At 32.2% G+C, this 22,071-nt stretch overlaps 1 protein-coding gene across 1 annotated transcript in view; it reads right to left on the reverse strand.

The window, feature by feature from the left end:
• The window catches only part of LOC149417296 (atrial natriuretic peptide receptor 1-like), a 513,733-nt gene that overhangs the window by 85,476 nt on the left and 406,186 nt on the right, over positions 1-22,071 (reverse strand). The window contains exon 11 of the mRNA XM_089640190.1: positions 9,927-10,053. Within this exon, the coding sequence (XP_089496316.1) occupies positions 9,927-10,053 (127 nt within the window). The remainder of the gene's footprint in view (positions 1-9,926; positions 10,054-22,071) is intronic.

Genomic DNA, 22,071 nt, shown 5'->3' on the forward strand with positions numbered 1-22,071 from the left:
AAATAAAAATGTAATTGTAATATATTTCATTTTTATAATAATATATCTAGAATTTAATTTAGAGATGTAACCCAAATAAAAAAGCTATGCTTGTGAGAATGGTATGGTATGATTAATTTAATTTAAAGTTTTTTTGCTACACACTGTTCAGTTAATTAAAAAAAATTATTTTAAACAATTTTATTTAATTTTGTATTGTTTTTTTATGTGGTGTATTAGTTGACTTTCGTCATCCTCAAACATCAGTGTAAGTATCAGAACACCGTTGTTAATTGTTAAGCTCGTAGTTTCTTCACTTGCTGTGTATTTTGCTTGAACAACTTTATTAATAACACTAGCGATGTGGTAAAAACTCAAATTATATAATGTTTACACTTTTCAAATATTAACTTCCGTGTGATACAATGAAGTCTTCGTACTTATGAAAACAATATTTATAATTTTTGTTATTTGTTTTTGGGGTGTTATGCCATGTTGCGCTAACTCGTTCTTTAGCCAACGTTTCGGACAACTTTCCAGTGTCCATCATCAGGGCAGATGTGTATGTGATGATGGACATTGTAACGTTGTCCGAAACGTTGGCTAAAGAAGGAGTTAGCGCAACACGGCATAACACCCCAAAAACAAATAACAAAAATACTTTTGGTCGTGAAAATCTTAAATGATAATATTTATAATAAATATTGACATTACCAAACAATAAATACTAATAACAAAACAACAAATTACAATTTACAATATCAAATGAGCATCATACATAATTTTTAAATATTTTTTATAATCGAGTTTGTCCTGTTTTAATATATTGCTCGATTATAAAAAATTGTTGTGAATCGAAAAAAAGGGAATACGTTGAAATATAAGCCATATTTTATTGGTTGTTTTATTTATTTTAATTAATTTCTTAGTTGAAATTTTAAAGCATAGTATGTTATGTACTACAAAATAATAATATGTTATATAAACATCTTAGTGTTTGTTTTATGTGAAACCGCAAAAGAGTCCCAACAGCTACCATCCGTCTAAAGCCAGCGAGACTAAAGCATCCCAAATCGGGGGTACGTTGTGATGCTGAAGATATTAGAAAGAGGAAGGTGGGGAAGTTTCTGGCTATTCAGATAAATCACCAAACACAGCCAAATTCATTTCAAGCAACGTTTCAATTTTAAATGGTGGTCTTACACCAAGCCGATAATGAGATTATCTTCCACTCTGGAACTTGACACAAACGTACTACGAGTATATATTATTTTGCATAAAATTTACTTGCGCACGCCGGGATATGAACCCGCGACCTCCAGCTTGCTTGTGAGAATCTTATCCCTCGATCACGGAGATCACGGAAGGTATTATTATAATTCCATATATTTTGAAATCTATAAAAATTATCGGTCTTTGACACATTACAAGTCCTTGGATTTTAAAGTTCGATATAATGATTAAATAATAATAATAATTGTACCTTCCCCTTTTTCTAGCCATTTCATTCTTGCCAACTGGAATTCATCTGACTAAAGATGTGAAGAATGATTGTGTTTGAGTTTGAGAGAAGGACTCCCAAATTGGAAATAGTCGCTTTTATCGAATAACAAAGGGGAATTCATTTATTGAATGGAATCTATCATTATTACTTGGATGAAGAAATTACTCGTGTTTGGCAAATGTAATGAATGATCAGCCTACAATTTAAGAAAATTTATTACGTAGATAGTAATTTTTTTCAGATTTTAATGTTACCAAGTTAAACTAATTAAATTTTTGATTTAAGTTGGTACTGTTTGCTCTAACATGTGTGTAATGAAACTATCAAATCGTTATTGTCGCGTTTGTCAAAAAGGGTTATAAGTTTACTCAACACAATGACAATACAACACACCTTTAAAAAGTTATATAAAGTCAATATGCGATTAAGAAGAATAATACAGGGTTTTCCAATCAGAGGTGTTATTTTGATATTCAATCGTAAAAGATCAATGGTTTCGTTGCTTGTGTGGCACGTAGCGCCGTCTTGTTGAAAGTAAACGTTGTCCATATCAATACTATCCAATTTTGGTCATAAAAAATCATTTATCATCTCTCGATAGCGCAATCCATTCACCGTAACTGTTGCTCCAGCCTAATTTTCGAAAAAGTAAGGTCCAATGACTCCGCCGGACCATAAACCGCACCAAACAGTCACACGTTAAGGATAGAGAGGCTTTTCAACAATGACTCTTGGGTTTTCCGAGCCCCAGATGCGACAATTTTGCTTGTTGATGAAGCCACCGAGGTGGAAATGGGCCTCATCACTCAAGATGATTTGCATTTGATTCACTCAAGTGAATTTTAATAATTTCAATGCGTTGTTGAAGCGTGTATCGTTCCATTTTTATTAAAAACGTAGTTTTTACTTGTCAAATGTCAAAAAATGACAGCTTCAAAAGTAACATCTACCGAAATAGCGGGCTATTCAAAATAACACCTCTTATTAGAAAACTCTGTATATAAATCTAACCTACGTAACCTATATAATCTAGTGCTTGTTTCATAACTTTTCATGAGCTTATAAAGGGGTGTTGAATTATCATTTTGATGAGTTGTCCAATCACCACCAAGAACAAGCGACATAAATAAAATTCAAGTACATCAACGTTTGCAAATATCTAATTTATTATAACTTACATAAATATATTTTTACATTTTAATTACGTACTACATTTTCTGTTGATTAATATGGCTCCCACAATTCAGATTGAATCTATCAATTAGCGCAGACTATAGATTCCGGCAGCGCATTATAACATTGAACTCCTTTATATAGTAGATAATTTTGTGTACTGGTTTTGTCTATTTTATGTTAGACTAATTTGTCTGTGAGCTTTCTTGCTGCATAGATATAATTTTGTTTGAAAAGTTAATTGCTTGGTGGGTACACAATTTTTTGATTTGTAAAATTAATTATTTATCTACACCAGTTTAAGTCCGTATTTTTTGGTTTATGATAAAAGCCATTTTATTATTATTGTGTTTAATTATTCTTTAATTTTTTTTAAAATTGATGGTAAATCAAATGTAACAATACTTTCATTAAATTCCGCAAGTTTTTATTTTATTTTATTATTGAGACAAATGCTAGGCGTTCAAATCTATTATCGGATTTTGCATGCGTCGTAAAAATGTTCCTCTTTACTATTCTAATAAATTGACGAGCTATATGAAAACGTATGTCTGAGATTTACCCAAATTCTGTACCAATCCATCTAGTCCTTTTCGGATAGACTCCCAGCTTTATGAATTAGAGATTTCAGATTGGAATTCTCGAAACAATCATTTGTACCATAAATCAATCAACAAATCACGAGTGTATATTTAGGTAGTGGGCTGGAATGGTGGAACACAGGAAAGTTATTTTTCTGAAGTGTTTTCCGTTACAAGAAATTGAATGTGAAAACTTGGTCTATGCTTCCTACTTTACCCGTAAACTGTTCTGTCTTTGCCGGGTAACTTGTTTAAGAGAAAAAAAGTTGGCATGCCTGTATGGGGAATAGCCGTCAAAACCTACTTTTATAAAGAAAATTGTTTTCGGGCACAGTTTATAATAAAAAACATCAACTAGCTGAAAGGTACTTGACTCACTTTATAAGAAACAAGATTCACTACAAAACTTTTCCGAGATTTTAACATTATTTTTATTGAAGGAAATATTTTTGTGTTACTCCCAGTCATTGTGGAGTGGTAACCAAGGTTGTGATCGTCTACACGCGCAAAACTGTTGTAATGGTAATGTTGCGGGACCAGACCGGTTTTGGAGTTGCAAATCGCACGTTGAATTGAGTTTCTCGGGGGTTTTTAAATGCGTTTGAGAGATCTGCTTCGCGACAATACATAGCTCAAGATGGGAAACTTTAATAGCTGAAAATATTATCCTTGACCAAGAAACTCCAGAAACAAAAAGCTGTAAAAACATTACTGATACGGTGATTTATTTATGGGGTATTAGGCTAAAAATGCGCTGCGATTAAATGCAGCGGTTTTGGAATAACTGAAAACGCCAAACCGCGTACAAACACGCACTGCGGATGACGTTTTTACTTAATTCTATTTTATGGTAGAACTGATGTATGGTTCAAGGTATTGGGCCACCTTTTTCTTTATCCAACATTTCAAACAGCAATAAGTGTCCATCATCAGTGTGAGTTCAATTCCAAATTAATTTTATCTCAAAACGCCAGAGGTTTTTTTTCTTCAACATTTTTACTGCCTTACCAGACTTCACACGAACAGACTTTGTTACTCATAGTAAAGTTAAGATTCATTTTGTAAAAAACATAACTACATGACACTTTCAAGATTCAACACTAAATAAATTATGACGAGTACTTAAATAATACATTTTATAATACAACACGGAAAAAATATTTACCTAAAAACTTTACGCTAAGATAATATTTCAAAGCATTAAAGTAAGATTGATTAATGTTCGATTTCACGTAAAGTCACATTCATTAATGACTAAAATATATTATTCTTGTATGTTTTCATTCAAAGCTTTGATATTAATGAATAAGCAATGATCTCACCAAACTTAACAAAAGTGGTGAAAGTTGTTCAGGAAACTTTGCAAATTGCAAAAAGTTTCAGCTTTCCGGTTGCTTTTTTGATATTGCTAGAAACTGAATAATGAATGGATAAAGTTTGTTTGGAATTTTGATTAGACGAAAAAAATAATATGTTAATCACACCGTCTATGTATTTACGTTGCAAACGAAATATGATTTATGTTGCGCAATCATCTCGCACAGAGATTCCCAGCTTTTTTGTGCCCACCGCACCCCAAAAAAATTACAAGGCCTAAAGCAAAACCAATAAATGCGGTTGATACAAATGTTAACGAAATATTAGGTAAAATATTTAGGTTCAGAGGTTAATTTTGAAAGTCATCCTAAGAAAACCATCGATATTTCCAACCACGGAGCTGTTTGACTCGTTTAGGGTTCTTAGCTTAAACAATTTTTTTAAAAAGAATGCACTGTTACAAATTCATAAAGACCAATTCAATTCAACAATTTCTACAAAAATAAGTAACCGATCTAGATCACGAGGTAACTTAGAAATTCCTAAATGTAATACTAGTGCTGGTCAACACCATTATAATTATCAATGTATAAAATTGTTTAATGCCCTTCCGGATAAAATTAAAACTGAAAAAAATTACAAAACTTTCAAATCACAAATCAAACAACTTTTAGATAAACCCAACGGTAATCACAAGTTTTAATTTCATTGGATACATTTTTCAAATAATTGTTTATATGAACCCATTCGTAATTTTTATTGATTAAATTTTCCTAAAATTCACGTTATGAATTTAGGAAAATTGATTAATGATTAATAAAAAAAATATATATATATATAAACAAAATTTAATATTTAAAAAAAAATACATATCCTCTAAACTTATATTATCCGCTTCCCAATATGTGCTAATACGCGTTTATTGTTGTTGCATTTTATTAAGTACCCATTTCATACAAGATTGCCAGCTCGGTCTTTGAACAATTTACTACCAGTACTGTACCTACCTACTATTATTTCGTACCTAATAAGTACATTTTTATTTTTATATCTTATTTTTTCTAAGTTTAATAACTATTATATTATTTAAGTTATATTTTTTATTTTTTAGTTTGTGATTAAATTTCTTATTTTCTTAATTATACACGGTGTCCGGAAACTCGTAGTACAAGCGGGAATCTGGAGAATCTACACCACATGGGGAACCCAAAACAACATAAAGTTTTTTGATTTGAGCATTTTCAAAAAAAAAAAAAAAACCAAAAAAAAATATTTTTCGGCTATTTTAGGGTTAAAGTTTTTTCTGGTGTTTAGGGTTGAATAACAGATGTTTTAACCCTGCAGAGCAGAAATATTTTATGATTACACCGGGTTAAATGAAGGGTGATTTCAAAATAATGCTTCAAATCCGAGTTTCTTCATTTGTTTTACTTTCAAATAGTTTTAATTAGTTGGGTACTTTGATCTTCAGTAATAATTTATAAGAATTTGATTAAAAAAAAAAAAAAAAATCAACTTCAAACTCGATTTACTCGATAACGAAAGCTCAAATAAAAAAATATATACTACAAAATCGACTCCAAATGTGATGTAGATTCACCAGTTTCCCGCTTGTACTACGAGTTTCCGGACACCCTGTATAGTATAGTGTTATCAAATTTATCATCTAGTTTTATAGCTATTTGTTAATTTTTAGCTACATCAACTAGTGAAATTTTACAACCTATAAACCATAATGACTCACAACACTCCCCAACTCAAAAACGAGAAATAATTTCTCAATTGAGTTGGGCAATTTTTTGTTAAAAATTTCTAATTTTTTTCGCAATCAGCCTCGAAATATCTACATTTGTAAATTATTGTAATGTGTTTGTATATTCAATAAAAAAAAAATTTTGGAATTTTATGAAATGGAAACCTTTAAATTACATAAATAGTAAATTTCAACAAAAAACGCGCTGAATAATCATATACAGTTTTAAAATTAAATACACAAAGTATGCTTGCCCATCACCAATCAAATCATTTAACAGTTTGGGAGACAGGTTTGAGTACCGCCGTCCCGCCAACCATTTATTGGATAACCAACACCTCTGCCATAGGTCACACCAAGTGGTTGGCTACGTTTGGTGACTTAGCAAGGGTGCCCGGGTTCAGAGTGCACCTGCCCACCAGCTGCGTGGCGTGCCAAATCGTGAGAGACAGGTTTGAGGAAACTCTTTGACTTCCCCAACTGGTCTCTCGACACATCGCCTTGCGCCACAGTGGAAGGGATATATTCATATGTCCATCACACCTGGACACACTGATCCCTAGATTCCTACCCAACTCTCATAGCTTTTATATTACCAGAACATTTTCATTATCCTTTACTTTAAAGAACCCTCCACACAGCATCCCAAAAGATGAAATAGGCCCTGAGGGAAATTATTTTCCTCGCGGCCTCATGTGTGGGGTTAATGTAAAAAAATAATTAAATCACACGAAAAGCATTTTTAACTTTTGGTCGCCCCACAAGCTACTTAACCCCTCAGGCCTCTGGCATATTGACCGTTATATGTCTTAAAGAAGGTCAGAGAATTTGAGTGTATTTTCGTTTTGCGATAAAATCCAAATAGATCAAAAAAATAATAACGTATCCAAAACGATTTCTTTTTTTAAAGTTGAACAAATAAGCTATCAAATTTTATTATAAGAAAACGTATGGTTTTTGAAATATCATAATTTTGAATGCAAATATAAAAAAAATATTTCAACTAAACACTGAACTAAAATTACTGTTATTAAAAAATACATTTTATTAAACACATGTATTATAAGCATTATCGCCACCTCACTATTTGTCATTTCATACAAAAATTAATGAATAAATAACTCATAAAGTTTCAATCTTTTTTCTCAAATTGCGGTCTGAATCTTGGGATACATTTAAAACCTTTTATAATTTAACATAAAGCGCCGTTTTTTCTCTTTCTACCGCCGTTAAGATCATATACCATGAGCTATTCCCAAAACCGAACAAATTTTTGGCAAAAACGATCAAATTAGCCTGAGAAATATCTGCTTAACTAGAAGTACTTGTATCAGTAAGTTCCAAAGATATTAGAAGAACGAGATGTGCTATGAGCAGTTCATACTGTGTGGAATTGTTTTGCCCAGTTGTGCCGGTTTTGTTCACCAATACTACTGCACACCTTCGCTTACGCTAAGGTATCCGCACTAATACATAGAACAGATTTCTATGCGTACACGTCCCGATAGTATTCAAAGTACCCTTATTAGGTAGTACTCCGCCTACGGTCCGGCGGCCAACATAGCATATCTCGTTCGTCTAATATCTTTGGTAAGTTCTCACTCATGTGTGAACAATCTGTAAAACAGAGCAAAACTGTGGAATGGAACCATAACCCGGATATCCGTGGTTATAGAAAACCCATCAACTAATGTTTAAGAACGTCTGTTTTAATTTCATTTTTTTCGGTAATAAATTAATGCAAATTATGGAAGCGGAAAATAACTCAGATCGAGCTGTAACTCGGCAGATAGACTCGTTGTCAATGACAATGCGTTCTGTCAACTGTTGGTGGAAATCACATACACACACGGAAAATATACGATTATTTCTGAAATCTGATGACATTACAGTAAATTATTAATATAAATTAGTTAATATCCGAAATAAATGTCAAACCTACCCGATCGGAATTTAGCGAGGTTCGTAGAGTTGTCGACTCCAGTTCCTGGGTAAGAAAGTTCAATCCTCAGTTAACCCATTTATTTTTAAGTTTTAAGACACATTTTAATACTGATGTACTATTGTAAAAAAAACTATGTTTTGGATTGATTTTTTTCCCAAAGAAAATAATTAACAGTTACAATTTATTCAAACCTATTGAACAAATTCCAATCTGACCGACTCTTTTGAAGTTGTTTATTTAATACTTTCTCAAAAAATGCCTATTCAGCTCCGAACTAATTTGATTACGTGTTGGTAACTGAAAACATTCCTTGAAGATCAGTAAGGACTGAATGAAATTTTAACCACTAAAAAGCAATACAACTTGAATAAATACTCTTCGCTTCAAGTAAAGATACTTAGTTGAGAGATACCTCCTCCTTCCAGATGACGACGGTTCCTTTTCGAAACAATGAAAAGGACTCTCTTGTTGAAAAGAGGAAATAAGAGTTTATAAATAAACTAAATCTAAATAAACGAATTTGCGCTTACCATTTACCAAAATGGGTTTTTAAATGATTGATGGCTAATAAATAGATACATAAGTATTGTGGCAGTGTCGTGTTTGTATAGTTTCAATAAACGTTGATTATTTATTATTATGAAAAAAAATCTAATAAACAATATTTTTTAAGGAAATAATAAGTACATATTAATGTATTGTTTCATAGTGCTTTATTTTCTCACGGAAGATTTTTTTCAATTTATAGTTTTTTCAGGCTAATAATTACTGCTTAAAAATAAAGTGTTGATTATTCATTTATTTTTAATATCGTTCAGTTTGATTGTAAGAAATCTCTGATTCTTACAAATTATATGTATAAAACAAACATAACTATAATAATCGGTTCCATGATAACTCAACACAGTGAAAACACACCTTTAAAAAGTGATATAAAGTCATTAAAAACGATGGAAAAAATTGAACCTAACCTAACCAAACCTAACATAACCTACTTAACCCAGTTATTAAAGTTTTTGTTTCATCACTTTCTATGACTTTATATAACTTTTTAAAGATGTGATGATTTATCCGGTCACCATAATAAACATACATTATTTATTTTGGTATTTGTTTTCATGTTCGAAGGTAGTAAAATAACCCGATATCTTTGTTTTGTTTTGTTCTCCGGAAAGATTTTGTGATTTATTGATAATACATAATATACTTATTTGTACCTGGTAGGGTTGTTATGGTTCACGGGTTTTTTTAAAATATAAAAACGATAATTCTAGCGTTAATTGGTAATCAGATCTACCCTAATATGTATGGGGAAAATGAATGCTTTCAATGAATTTTGCGAAAAATAGCCAGCTATTTTGCTGTCAAAATTTTTTTATATGGAATTAGTGATATTTTTAAACAAAAAACACTAGAATCTCATGTTGCCAATTATTAACAAACTCTCTGGCATTTTCGACATGAGTATCTCCCATGTGCATTAAAAAATCATGAAAAAACTCGATAAATTAAAGTATACATGTTACAATTAAAAAAAAACTTATTTCCTAGAATACTCAACTCCATTTTTAACAATATATTATTAGAAGATGCAATAAGCCATAAAAAAAAATTATTACTAAATTTCAACTTCTCTCTACATTTTTTTTTTAATTTATGAAACTTTCTACTCACAATCTGACTTCCTCTCCGGACTAAAGAGTAGACGCTTCCTCTGTGTTTAGCTCCCTGAGGACTCGGTACTTCATTGGGGTAGATCCTCCAAGTCATGATGTTGATCTCAGCATCCAGTTTGTAGCGCCTGCGAAAAAATGTATTATCTATAAAGTTGAGCTCAATTGGAAGATATTTTATTTTACACTTTGTAAAACACCACTTTTATTTTGAATTAATATTAACAGCCAACCAGGTTTCGCTTAGCTCAAGCTTCACCAGGGCTTATTATATCAACTAAAGTTATTTTCATACAGACGCATATATATATAGAAGAAAATAAAACAATGAGTGAAAGAGATAGAAATAAAATACACAAGTGAAAGAGATAGAAATAAAAGAGCAGACACCTTATTAGTGCTAGAACGAGAAAGGATGTATACTGATTACAGGATGGGTAGGAAGGGAGGGGGAAGGGAGGAAACAGTTTTATCAGAGGTTAACGGAATAAATTAAATATTGGACTATTAGTTAAATTGATTGTTGATTATATTTGATTTATTATTGACGGCTTTTTTAATTTCAAGGGCTTCTAAATTGTTTAACCTAATTCCAATTCCATTTTTATGTAATATTGTAGTCCCAGAGGTTTTATCAAATGAATGGTTAGTTTCTAGTAGATGATTCGCGAATTCTGAAAAAGCATTATTATTTAAACACCTCAGGTGTTCTTTTATTCTTATGTTTACGTTCCGGGCCGTTTTCCGATATAAAAAGCAGAACAATCATTACAATTAAGTTTATATATGCCCGAGTGGCTAAGTTTATCATCAATATCTTTAGTGTTAATTAAGTATTTACCTAAGTTATTAAGCATAATAAGCCCTGATGAAGCTTGAGCTAAGCGAAACCTGGTTGGCTGTTAATATTAATTCAAAATAAAAGTGGTGTTTTACAAAGTGTATTTTTCCTTTGATATATAATGTCACATCACAAAGTGTTTGCTTCCTTCGATAAAAATATTTTATTTTATTTATTCAGCCATCCACAAATTCATTTTATTACAAGTGATAACTGATAAGGTATATTACGTATGTCCATGCAATATCACTATGAATGCGGGTAGAACAACAAACAAAAAAAATAAGAACCAGTTTTGATGAAGGGATAAAGTACTAGGTAACATTCAATTTAATTTACTTCAACAGCGCGTAAAGGATGTGGTTTGGACTTCCATGGTGATACAGCACGTCGCAAATGTTTGCGGATGAAAGCGCGCAAGGGTTCGCTGCACTAACGTGAGGATGATACTAGGCTGTCTAATGACACAGCTTGCCCCTAAGCAAACAGTATATAGTTTATATTACTATCAACCCTGAGTTTACTGAAACTTGACAAGTACAACGATGCGGTAAATCTATATAAATAAAAATGTTCGTTTGTTCAAAATCTTAAATTTCTAAAAGTTCTTCGCCGATTGCTCTGATATTTTGATAAACCCTTGCATTCGAATATGCGTGTGTTTTCATTTACCTATATTATATGGATATCACCTGTGACAGGAAAAAACATGTTTTTTTTAAACAGCGACATCTCTTGGACGTAAAAACAACACGCGCTTTTGTTGCTCCACAGCAAATGAATGAGCCGCAGCAATGCGTGGCGGGGTGCATCTTGTCTCTAAATAGTATAAAACAAAGTCACTAACCGCGTCCGTCTGTTTGTGCGCTTAGTTTTTTTAAACTATGCAACGGAGTTTGATGGGGTTTTCACTATCATTTAGAGAATTTCTTTCGTAAGGTTTATATAAACATGGATATTATCACAGACATAGGAATTAATAGACGAGAAGATAATGGCGAGGGGTAAAATCAACTGTTGAAGAACGAAGGGGGTAAGGCTGACTGTGATTCGTCAATAAATCAATCTGACAGTAAATAGGCATCTCGCATTATAATATCACCATTTAGTTCTTAATAGTAAAATCTGCTTTTGAATGAATAGAAATTTTTACATGGGAGCGCAAATTACTCGCCACGTTATGAACTAATTTGCGAAGTCCAAATTCGGCAAAGTAAGGCAGCTTCTATTTTCAGAGTCGTAGTTAGTTTCAGAGTATTTAGTTAAGACACTTTTACAAATGTTTCATAATTTACTTACCCCAGTAAACAACGATGAGCACACTTGAGAATCGCTACATTGTGATGTGATAGTATATGTTTCTAAAACTGATCCATATAATACGGTGTGAATAAGCTTAAAATAAAGTAAAATAATGCTTATAATAAAACTTATGGAATGTAATACGACAATTGGGTTTATTCTCTTTTTCACATCTATTTTTACAAGTTTTCATAGCACAAGTCAACATTTTGCCGTGTTATTTCGTAAAATGAACCGATGATGCCTCGACCATAGTTCGCACAAGAATGATGACGTCACGTTTTCAAATTTCACTTGAGGCCATACGCGAGCACAGCCGGCTCCAATGGAACCGGTATGGGGAGTGGGGATAATACGCTTTTAATCACTTAGGGCAGGTCTACTCATATTCATATGTCTATGGATATTATATTTATTAAGAGTAGTATTTAAAGAAAAGTTAGCAACGCCGGGTACACGTCAGCTAGTACAGATAGCCGAACAAACAAAACAACGTTGCAGCCAAATATCACAACAAAGTAATTAAAAAATTTTCCGTATGTTAAAATCACAGCGCTTCAATGTGGCATTATAATTCACGTATAATTTAACTTGTATATTCCCAGCCTGGTGAGGAAAAAAATATCAAATATACAGGGTGTCCTTGGATAAAGTGCATAAACTTCGGGAGATTCTACATGATGGTATAAGTAAAAATGAAAAAAAAAAATTAATTCAAACTCTTAGACTTAAGTTTTCAGCTAAAAAGATGAATTTCTTTAATGGGAAAAAACGACGGAATTTCGTATAAAGGTATTTTTTACTTCTACCATCATGTAAAATCGTCTCCCGATTGTGCAATTTACCCCCGGACTAACGCAGTTATTTATGTTTTTGATAAAAAAAATCATCCAAACATTAATAATCTTCACAAGAAATCGTAAAAATGCAGAGAAAAGAAAAAAGGTTATTTTAAGGATATGCTAATAAATCGTTTATTTTAGTAATAGCTACATTATCTCATCGGATTAACTATTTTGCCCCTCCGTTATATCTGCAGGCTTGTTTTTGTTAAGATCCAGACTAAAAAGAAGTTTACGACAAAATAAAGTTGTTTATTCCGGTTTGGTTGGGAAGTTCGTAAATAATGAAAATATCGGAAAAGGTTTGATGAAATACCTTGAGCTGTGTGAAAAGGATATAAAGTTTTTTTTATGAATTTAGGTATTTGTTAATTTTACAAAAGATTTTCTTCAGTAACAATCTCCACTGACAAACAAAAAGAGTCGCTCTAATAAAACAAAAAAAGACAACCGTTACTGAATCTTAAGGGAAAAAATGCCCACTATAATGGCCACCAAGATGAAAATCTTTTACAATTGCTAAGACTTTTGCAATGTCAGTTCTTCACGTTTAACTACTTGCAGGGATTACTAGATAAAAACCATTATAAAAACCTTAAATGTTTTTAATGGTAATGGTTTTCATGTTACACAAACCTTACGAAAATAATTTGGGATTCGAAAACAATCAAGTATTTTCACGAAGTAATTGACATATTTGAAGACAGATAAGCAAAAAGTTATGCAAAAGAAAGTAGGTACCGTATTAGGCTTATTTGGGGTTCGGTTCAAGTAATAATAAACGATGACACTTGTGGAAATTAACCAACTTCTCGACATGCGATCGAGCTGGAACTCGACAGGTAGAATCGTTGTCGATGACAATGCATTCAATGAAATCACACTTACACACGTATGTGTGATTATGCGTATTTCTCTGAAATTGGATGACATCGTAGCAGTTAACATATGGAATAACTGTCAGTCCTACACAATCAGGATATGGCTCAGTTTTTAGTTTGGCGCGGTTGAAAGTTCATGGGAAGGCTGGTTCAATATTCAGTCAAACCGATATTTGTTTTATTACATTTATTATTTATTAATAAAAATAGATATTTTGAAGTAAAAAGCTTTGTTTTAACGAGTTGCTATTTTAATTCACCGATGGTTATGACGAAGATAGGGAAAGTGTGTAATGTAATTAATACCGAAAAAATGTTATATTGCTCGAAAAAAAAAACAAATATAAAAAACGATGTTAAAAATTAATTGAAGTATCCATTCTTGCTTGATTTGTTGTAAATTGTAAATAGACCAGCGTTTTGTCTCGGTTATACTAACCTGGCATCGTACATCTCCATTTCATTTGAATTCATATAAAAAAATTTGGATCGCTCACAAGTCACTTTTTGTATTATTCTATATTATATAACCTCTCAATTTATTTTATCTCCGGCTATTTTCATTGACCTTGTTAATTTTCTACAATGCTACCAACAAACCAAGAGGGTAATTCAAATATGGTTGGAGGATTTTTCTAATTTTCCGTTCGTTGGATTTTGAAAAATTCTGAGGGTTTTATTGTTCAACTCGCTGAACACAAAGCAAGGATTTCGAGACAGAAGGTCTCCGAAGATATCAGGATCAACATTTGTGGATGAAATCTTAACTTCAGGAGATAATCAGCGTAAAATTACATTTCAAAGCTATTGTGAAGATAACATCATACTTTTTTTAGGATTTCGAAATTTGAATGGTATAAAAATATAAAAATCAACTGAAAAAAGATACTGTTTAAAGTACATAGGGGTTATTTTGAATACTACTGGTTCTTAAAAACTTTCATTTTAGGAAATCTATATCAAATTTTCACTCGTCCAAACAAAAACCTAAATCCGTGAACCACTTATTTTTCCCATTAATACGTTAAATAGAATTAGTCTTACGCAACCACTGCAGTTTTTTAGTAGGATTGGTAATTAAATTAGGGGGAACAAAGAACCGAGAAAATGAAGTTTAATTTATTATTTTTATTTCATACACGTATTTTTCAATATTTTAATAACATTTTGACGGTGTAAAATAAATACATCAATCACTTTAGCTTATCCTCAACCTAAAGAGATATGGCTCTTGAGTTTGGTAAGGGAATTAAATATCAAATAAGTAATAAAAATATATAAGATATCGCAAAATCTATCGAAAACATAGCAAAAAGATTTAAAAAAATATATAATAACATTAATGGAATCGGAAGCTTAAGGTTATTTTAAATCATTAATTTTATCTTGATTTAAAATTAGTGATTTTATTTTTCGTGATTCCCTAATTTTAGTTTAGAAGAGAAGTTTTATTTTGAATTTAAAATATTTTATTAGAAAAATAATAAATTAATGAGTCCATGTCAATAAAAGGGTATATTCCTGAACACCCGTGTTCAATTGTGTGAATAATCAAATTATTGAATAATTTTTTTTTATTCAATTTTCAGATAAAATTGTAAAATGGGGCCTGATAACGGACGGATAAAGCACTCAGTGACGCTCACATTACCAAATCATAATTTATTAAAAAAATACTTCTAATGCATAAATAAGAAAATTAATAAAATAAAAATTACACAACAATTTTGACTCTACATTATTGAATTCGTTACGTAGTTAAAAATATGTATACAAACGCTTTTAGTAAATAATTATTCAATGGAACTGTAGAAGAGCAACACAAGATGCCATGTGATTTGTTGCCTTATATTTCACTTGTTAAACAAGAGTATTGAGTCCAGGGCACTGACGGGTTTTAGGTAACAACTGGACAGTTATGGGGCAAACAGCTGCGACATTATTAATTATTGGTATAACAACATTAATCATTGCAACAACAACATCCAACTAAGATACAGTGTGTCAGTTGCCAGTCACCAACCAACATCGCTACAATTCATTTTCAAGTACCTTAATCCCATTAATCTGTGTGTGTGTGTAATCTGTATATATATACAATCTGTCAATGCCTCTACTAAAAGACGAGTATTCAGAAAGGAAGTGTTGCTCGAAATGGCTTCAGCCGTTTTTCAGCATAACTCAAAGGCGATTGCAATTCACAAAAACCCCACCAATATTAATAGAGGCGACAGAACATATCTTAATAGTTCTTGGTGTCCGATACTTGGTGGCTATACCAAAACTAAACACCGTAAACCACATAACCCTAATTACTTATGAAACTGAAATATCGTCCAAAGAGAACAAAGTTCATCTAAATAAATAACTACACACCTCACCTCACCACAATTTACACATCTGCACTGATAATGGGCACAGTAACGCTGACCGAAACGTTGGCTAAAGAAGAAAGTGCAACACAATTTAATAACCCCAAAATTATAACGATAATATCTTTGGCCGTGAAAATATCAAGACCTTGGCTTTGACCGTGTTTGTTGACTATATAAGAATATCATGGTTCTTCCTAACCATCCTCCTTCACATCTCCTTCCCTCCCCACTCCCTTGAACATCATAACGTTCAATAATTGTGGATGCTGTATTCACACTAGATTACAACTGTTAGAAGCAGTTGGAACTCTTGTGTGGTATTCAAATTAAAAAAATAAATAACAAAACTGTTCTGCTTCATTTATTCAAAAATATATTAAATATCTAACCACTGAAACCATTTAACAGCATCATTATTACGTTAATCGACTTAAATTTATCGACAATTTGCGTGCACACAGAACATTCGCTTTGCCTCTAAAGCTAAACGGAGAATCTAGTCAATTAACGTCCCACACGAAAGCAGAATGCAATTGGAGCCACCCCATGGGGATGATAGACACCTGCTAACATGTTTCATTATACCAAACCAGGGGCATCATTATACTAGCTACACTTTCACTGAGTCGGAAACTATCAATTTATTCAACCTTTATTGACTGAGCGTTGCGATATACTGTTTTAACTCGATTGTTCGTCTGACTGTAATTTATTTTACTAATACAAACGGATACAACATTAATTTTAAAAAAACGTCCCAAGCAGACAAAAACTATTCAAGACAACATAATAAATTATGAACTAATACTGTAAACAGTGAAGATGGTAAAAAAGCATAGGCCGTGAAGGTAGACATTTACAATCTCTTTCACGAAGCCTGAAAACAGATAATTAATTAAATAAATAATAATAAAAACTGTCGAGGTAGGTGACACATTACGCTATAAGCACCATTGCTTGACCTATTTCAGCATATTGCTCGTCATGCACTACCAATGGGAATTAATGGCGAGTGATATGCTGAAATAAGCCAAGCCACGAAAATATAGCGCGCTTATAGCGTGGTCTGTCACAGGCAGGTAAATTAAGAAAAATATATACTTTTATGTGTTATAATTTTTAAGATAAGAAATTGTGTATTATTCTTATATTTTTTGTAAAACTATTATTGTTATAACGTTGTACAGGGTGTTAGATACACGTACTTCTGACATTATTTGGTCTCCGGTTACCTTTAAGATTGTACAAATTGTACAATTTTTTTTTCAAAATCTCTGTCTCAGTTGAGAAATTGCCCAACCCCTCACATTGACCCTTCCTATGCAATTCCTACTGATTTTCTACGTTTTTTGGAGAAAAAAATCTTTAAAACTGTCGCCGGAGACCAAGATTCAATTTCATTTTGTACCCCCAATAATTTCAGGAGTCAATAGAGTAATTCCCTTAACATCATTTATGGCTTTGAATTATGTTGTTAGAAAGAGAAATATCGATACTTCTTTAATTATAACACATATAAATAATATATATTTAAAAATAACTTATAACATTGATGTCGCTATTCAGAATTCGTATAATATTCAAAAATCTTTTTCTGAGAAAATAAGAAAAAACACAGATTTAGGAAATGAAAATAAAATAAATTGGCATTCTCAGACTATAAAAATATTACTATTTGTTATTTCTGCTACTGGCATTATACCTAGCTCTCTCATTCAAAATTTAGGCGTATTAGATCTGTCAAAGAATTTATTCATAAAAATGCAAAAATCAATCATTTTAAATACATGTAGGATTACGAAAGATTTTTTTAAAAATATTTACACTGAGGGATCAGTAGGATTTATAGGTCCAATTAGAAGTTCTACCGAGCCGAACCCTTTGATATGTAAATATGTGGAGTCGGTGAATTATTTTTATTAAATTAATAATAAACATGTAATAGTTTTTTGTGGTACATACATTTTTGTAGTAGGTAGTAAAGGGCTTAGGTAAAGAATAAGAGGGGCTTCGTAACCTAACTAATTCCCTGTCTTACAGCCAGAAGGCATCACTCTATATACATTTTGTATTATGTAAGAACACGTCACATAGTTTGGCAGTAGTAAATAATTTGTTATACGTATTTTTTTCATGGTTGAGGGGTAAGGCACTCAACAAATAAATCGAAGTTAGCAAGATCAATTGATTGATTTGTATTATTTCACAATTTAATCATTTGAATTTTATAAGGTATATATGCGTCATGTTCCAGAGTGGAAGATACTTTCAGTATTGCCCTGATGTAAGACCACCATTCGGAATTGAAACGTTGCTCGAAATGGCTTTAGCCGTATTTGGTGACAAGATCTAACCTCCTTCTCTTCCCCGTCTCCTTCCCCTCCCCTCTACCTTTAATTCAATTCAATTTTTTAATTCAATTCAATTTTTTCAATTCAATTTGTTTATTCCTTTAAAAACATTACAAAATTACATTTTATTTCGTTTTTAAGTATATTTGTAAAATGGTATTACATAATAGTTAGCGGTGTATAAACTATACCAGCATCAATAGAGCTTGCCTTTTGAAGGCAGTTTCACCGATGCTAAATATGTCGATATCCGAATTAATTCTGTTCAACAGCAAGACTGCTCTCCCCACCGGCATGACCATTGGCAAGTTAGTCCTGCAGGCCGGGAGATAAAACAGTCTATGCTGTCGGTGACGGAGATAACCATCAGGAACATAGAGACTAATACTCTCCATGATAGTCGGATTTACTAACCATCCACGAATCAGTTTGAAGAAGTGTGATACAATATGCACATCTCTTCTGACCCGTAGATGGTTCATACCGAGCATGCCCAAGAGAAAGTCAGTAGGATAGAGCCACGGGTAGTAGCCATACTCCCTCAGGTAGAGGAATCTCAGAAATTTCTTCTGCACTCTCTCCAACATGAGGGAATACTTCACCTGATGTGGGCTCCAAACCACCGACCCACTCTCAAGCCTACTCCTAACCAACGCAATGTATAGCACTTGGAGAACCCGGGTGTCTCTAAAATTCATCGCAGTGCGTAGGACGAAGCCCAGCATTTTCAGTGAAGCACTACACGTCATTTCGATATGAGCATGAAATGTCAGCCTACTATCAAACATGATGCCAAGATCTTTCATAGTGGAGACACGTTTTAAACTTCGGGCATTCATGTTATACCGGTAAAACCAAGTATGACGTGCCCTTGTGAAAGAAAGAATGAAACATTTAGAAATATTGAATTCGATCCGATTCCGTTTACTCCAGTCAACAATTCTATTAATGTCCGATTGGAGTCGAATGCAGTCTTCTAAAGTTTTAATTTCCAAGAATAGTTTTAGGTCATCAGCAAAAAGAAGTGACCTGGAATGCAGAATATTTTCTGTAATATCGTTAATAAAAATTAGAAAGAAGAGCGGTCCTAAATTTTAGCCTCACAACATACCCCAATAGGGGATGCAATAGTGTCTCACTGGTTCCAGATGGTTTGGAACAGTTGGGACGATTGTGCGGTAAACACATAAAAGTAATAGCGAATTTTGGTTCCATGATAATTCAACACAGTGACAATTCAACACACTTTTAAAAAGTGATAAGTCATTAGAAACGATGAAAAAATTATTTTTAACCTAACCTATCGTACTTAACCCAGTAAAGTTTCTGTTTCATCACTTTCCATGACTTGATGAAAGATGTGATGAATTATCATTGTGATGATTTATCCGGTCACCGTGAATGTTATATCAATGAAGTCCAAATTATTAAAACCATTTTTTCGTAAATTATTTATTTTTATTTTTTAAACAATGATTTCAGCAAACAGCCATGAATTAATTCTTGAAAACAGTAATAATTATAATACGAAAGAACTAAAAGCATTAAGAATAATGGTGTTTTGAAAGTGCATTAAAATTTCAATATATTGGTGAGAAACTTTTAATATTTATTTTCCAAGGCTGGGCTATATTCCCTACTTTTATCATTATCCGATGGTGGGATAACATTTCCCCACCCTTGTTCTGGAGGGTTAAGGGAATGCGACGGTCGTTTGCATATCTAAGCGTGCAGAAATGGATTTCAATCCACCGAATCCGAGATTTACGTGGGTATTCAGGAATAGGGGGCAGCCCTGGATTTAGGGTTCTTTAAAATCCGGGTCAGTTGAATTTAAAGATTTAGGAAAAAAATATACGACCTTCGTTGCGTAATAATCTACGGCGTAGACAAGTTAAATTAATGTTTCTACGCCCACGGTGAAAATATATGTCTACAGATTTCAGTTGTTTAAAGCATCACTGACATGAGTAAATATGACATAGTGTGATAGTTTTTTATGTAATCTTAGCTCATTATCTCTGTCTGCCAATTTTTGGTGTTTATTATGAAAATAATGCTTCTGAAACCTTCAATCTCGCTTCATGTGTGAAATACATGCATAGTTGTTTAGCGAATTTACGAACTAATTTTACCCGTACAAAGATAACAAGCAATTATGTACATATTTAAATGTCATCCAACAAATAGTACATTTGAATGGATTCAACATTAAAAATATGCCCATGTAATAATACCAGAACGATAAAGTTATTAAACAGTATTTCTAATAGACTGGTTAAATAGTACAAAGAATAAAATCGGTACTCATAATATATGTGAATAAACTCACTTAAAACGATCGTATATAACATTAACCCCCCCCCCCCCAGGCTAATTTGTTCGCTTTTTCGCTTTTAGGAACTGTTCATATGGTCTTATAGAAATCGCCGTGTCTCACTTTCTGTTATGGTGAGAAATATTAACTAAGATGTGTTAGAAATAAATAAATAAACATATATTTAAATCTAGAAGTTGACCACAGACCTATTAAAATTTACACATCTTTTAATCCGTAAATTGAAAAAAAATTATAAAATTTCGTAAATTTTTATATGAAACGACAAACATTGGCGTACTAATAATGTTTATATACATTTTGTTTGTAATATTATTTGTAAAAAAAAATATGTGTTTATTTTTCATAAAATATGTGTTTTTTTATGTTCTGTAATTTTGGTTCAGTGTTTAGACGAAAAAACGAAAAGTGAGCCATTTATTTATTTTTATTTGTTTATTTTTTTTAAAAGAAAGACCAACATTCCCGGGTACGAATAACCTGACAATATTTGAAAATCTACTACTACCACGTAACTAGTAAGCTGAAAATGTTGCTTGTGTTGTGATGGAGGACTTAGCCAGCCGAGGAATTGAACACACTACGCCTGGGTTGGACCCAAACGCGATGTCAACTCGGCCACCGACCGGTCAAAATATTATTATTATTTTTATATTTGCATAAAATTTTTAATACCTGAAAAGGTTTAAGTTTTTTCTAGTAATTAAATTTGAAAGCGTATTTATCACATTTCAATAACAGTTTTAAGTTTTCATGTACGTTTGGCATTAGTGAATCAGCCAATATGGTGAATAATTGTAATTTTTTACTGCCTTAAACTTAAATATACACTTTTTGATTGTAACTTATATCTTCCCGTGGCATTTATACATTGATTAGATTTGAGATTAAAGGGATAAAAGATGTTTGTGTTTTGTTCAATGTGTATTATACACAAATATAACATAAAAAATATACCTACCTAAAATAGAACGACTCTCAAATCGTATTATCATAAAACTTTTACAAATTCAGATATTTATGTTGAATGTTCCACAAACACATCCAATTTTGTAAATCTGGCAACACAGCCTTCGGGGAGAGAGGGTTAAACGATTTGTTCGAGAACTCATCGACAGAAAGTGTGTACTTTACTAAAATAAACAACACACCCTTTTACTATAAAGGCTGCTCTTGTTTCAAATACATTTAGATTTAGATATTAATATTATAAAGA

Source organism: Hesperophylax consimilis, chromosome 15 (assembly GCF_061612785.1).
Source record: "Hesperophylax consimilis isolate HC1 chromosome 15, BYU_Hcon_1.0, whole genome shotgun sequence".
Taxonomy (NCBI): domain Eukaryota; kingdom Metazoa; phylum Arthropoda; class Insecta; order Trichoptera; family Limnephilidae; genus Hesperophylax; species Hesperophylax consimilis.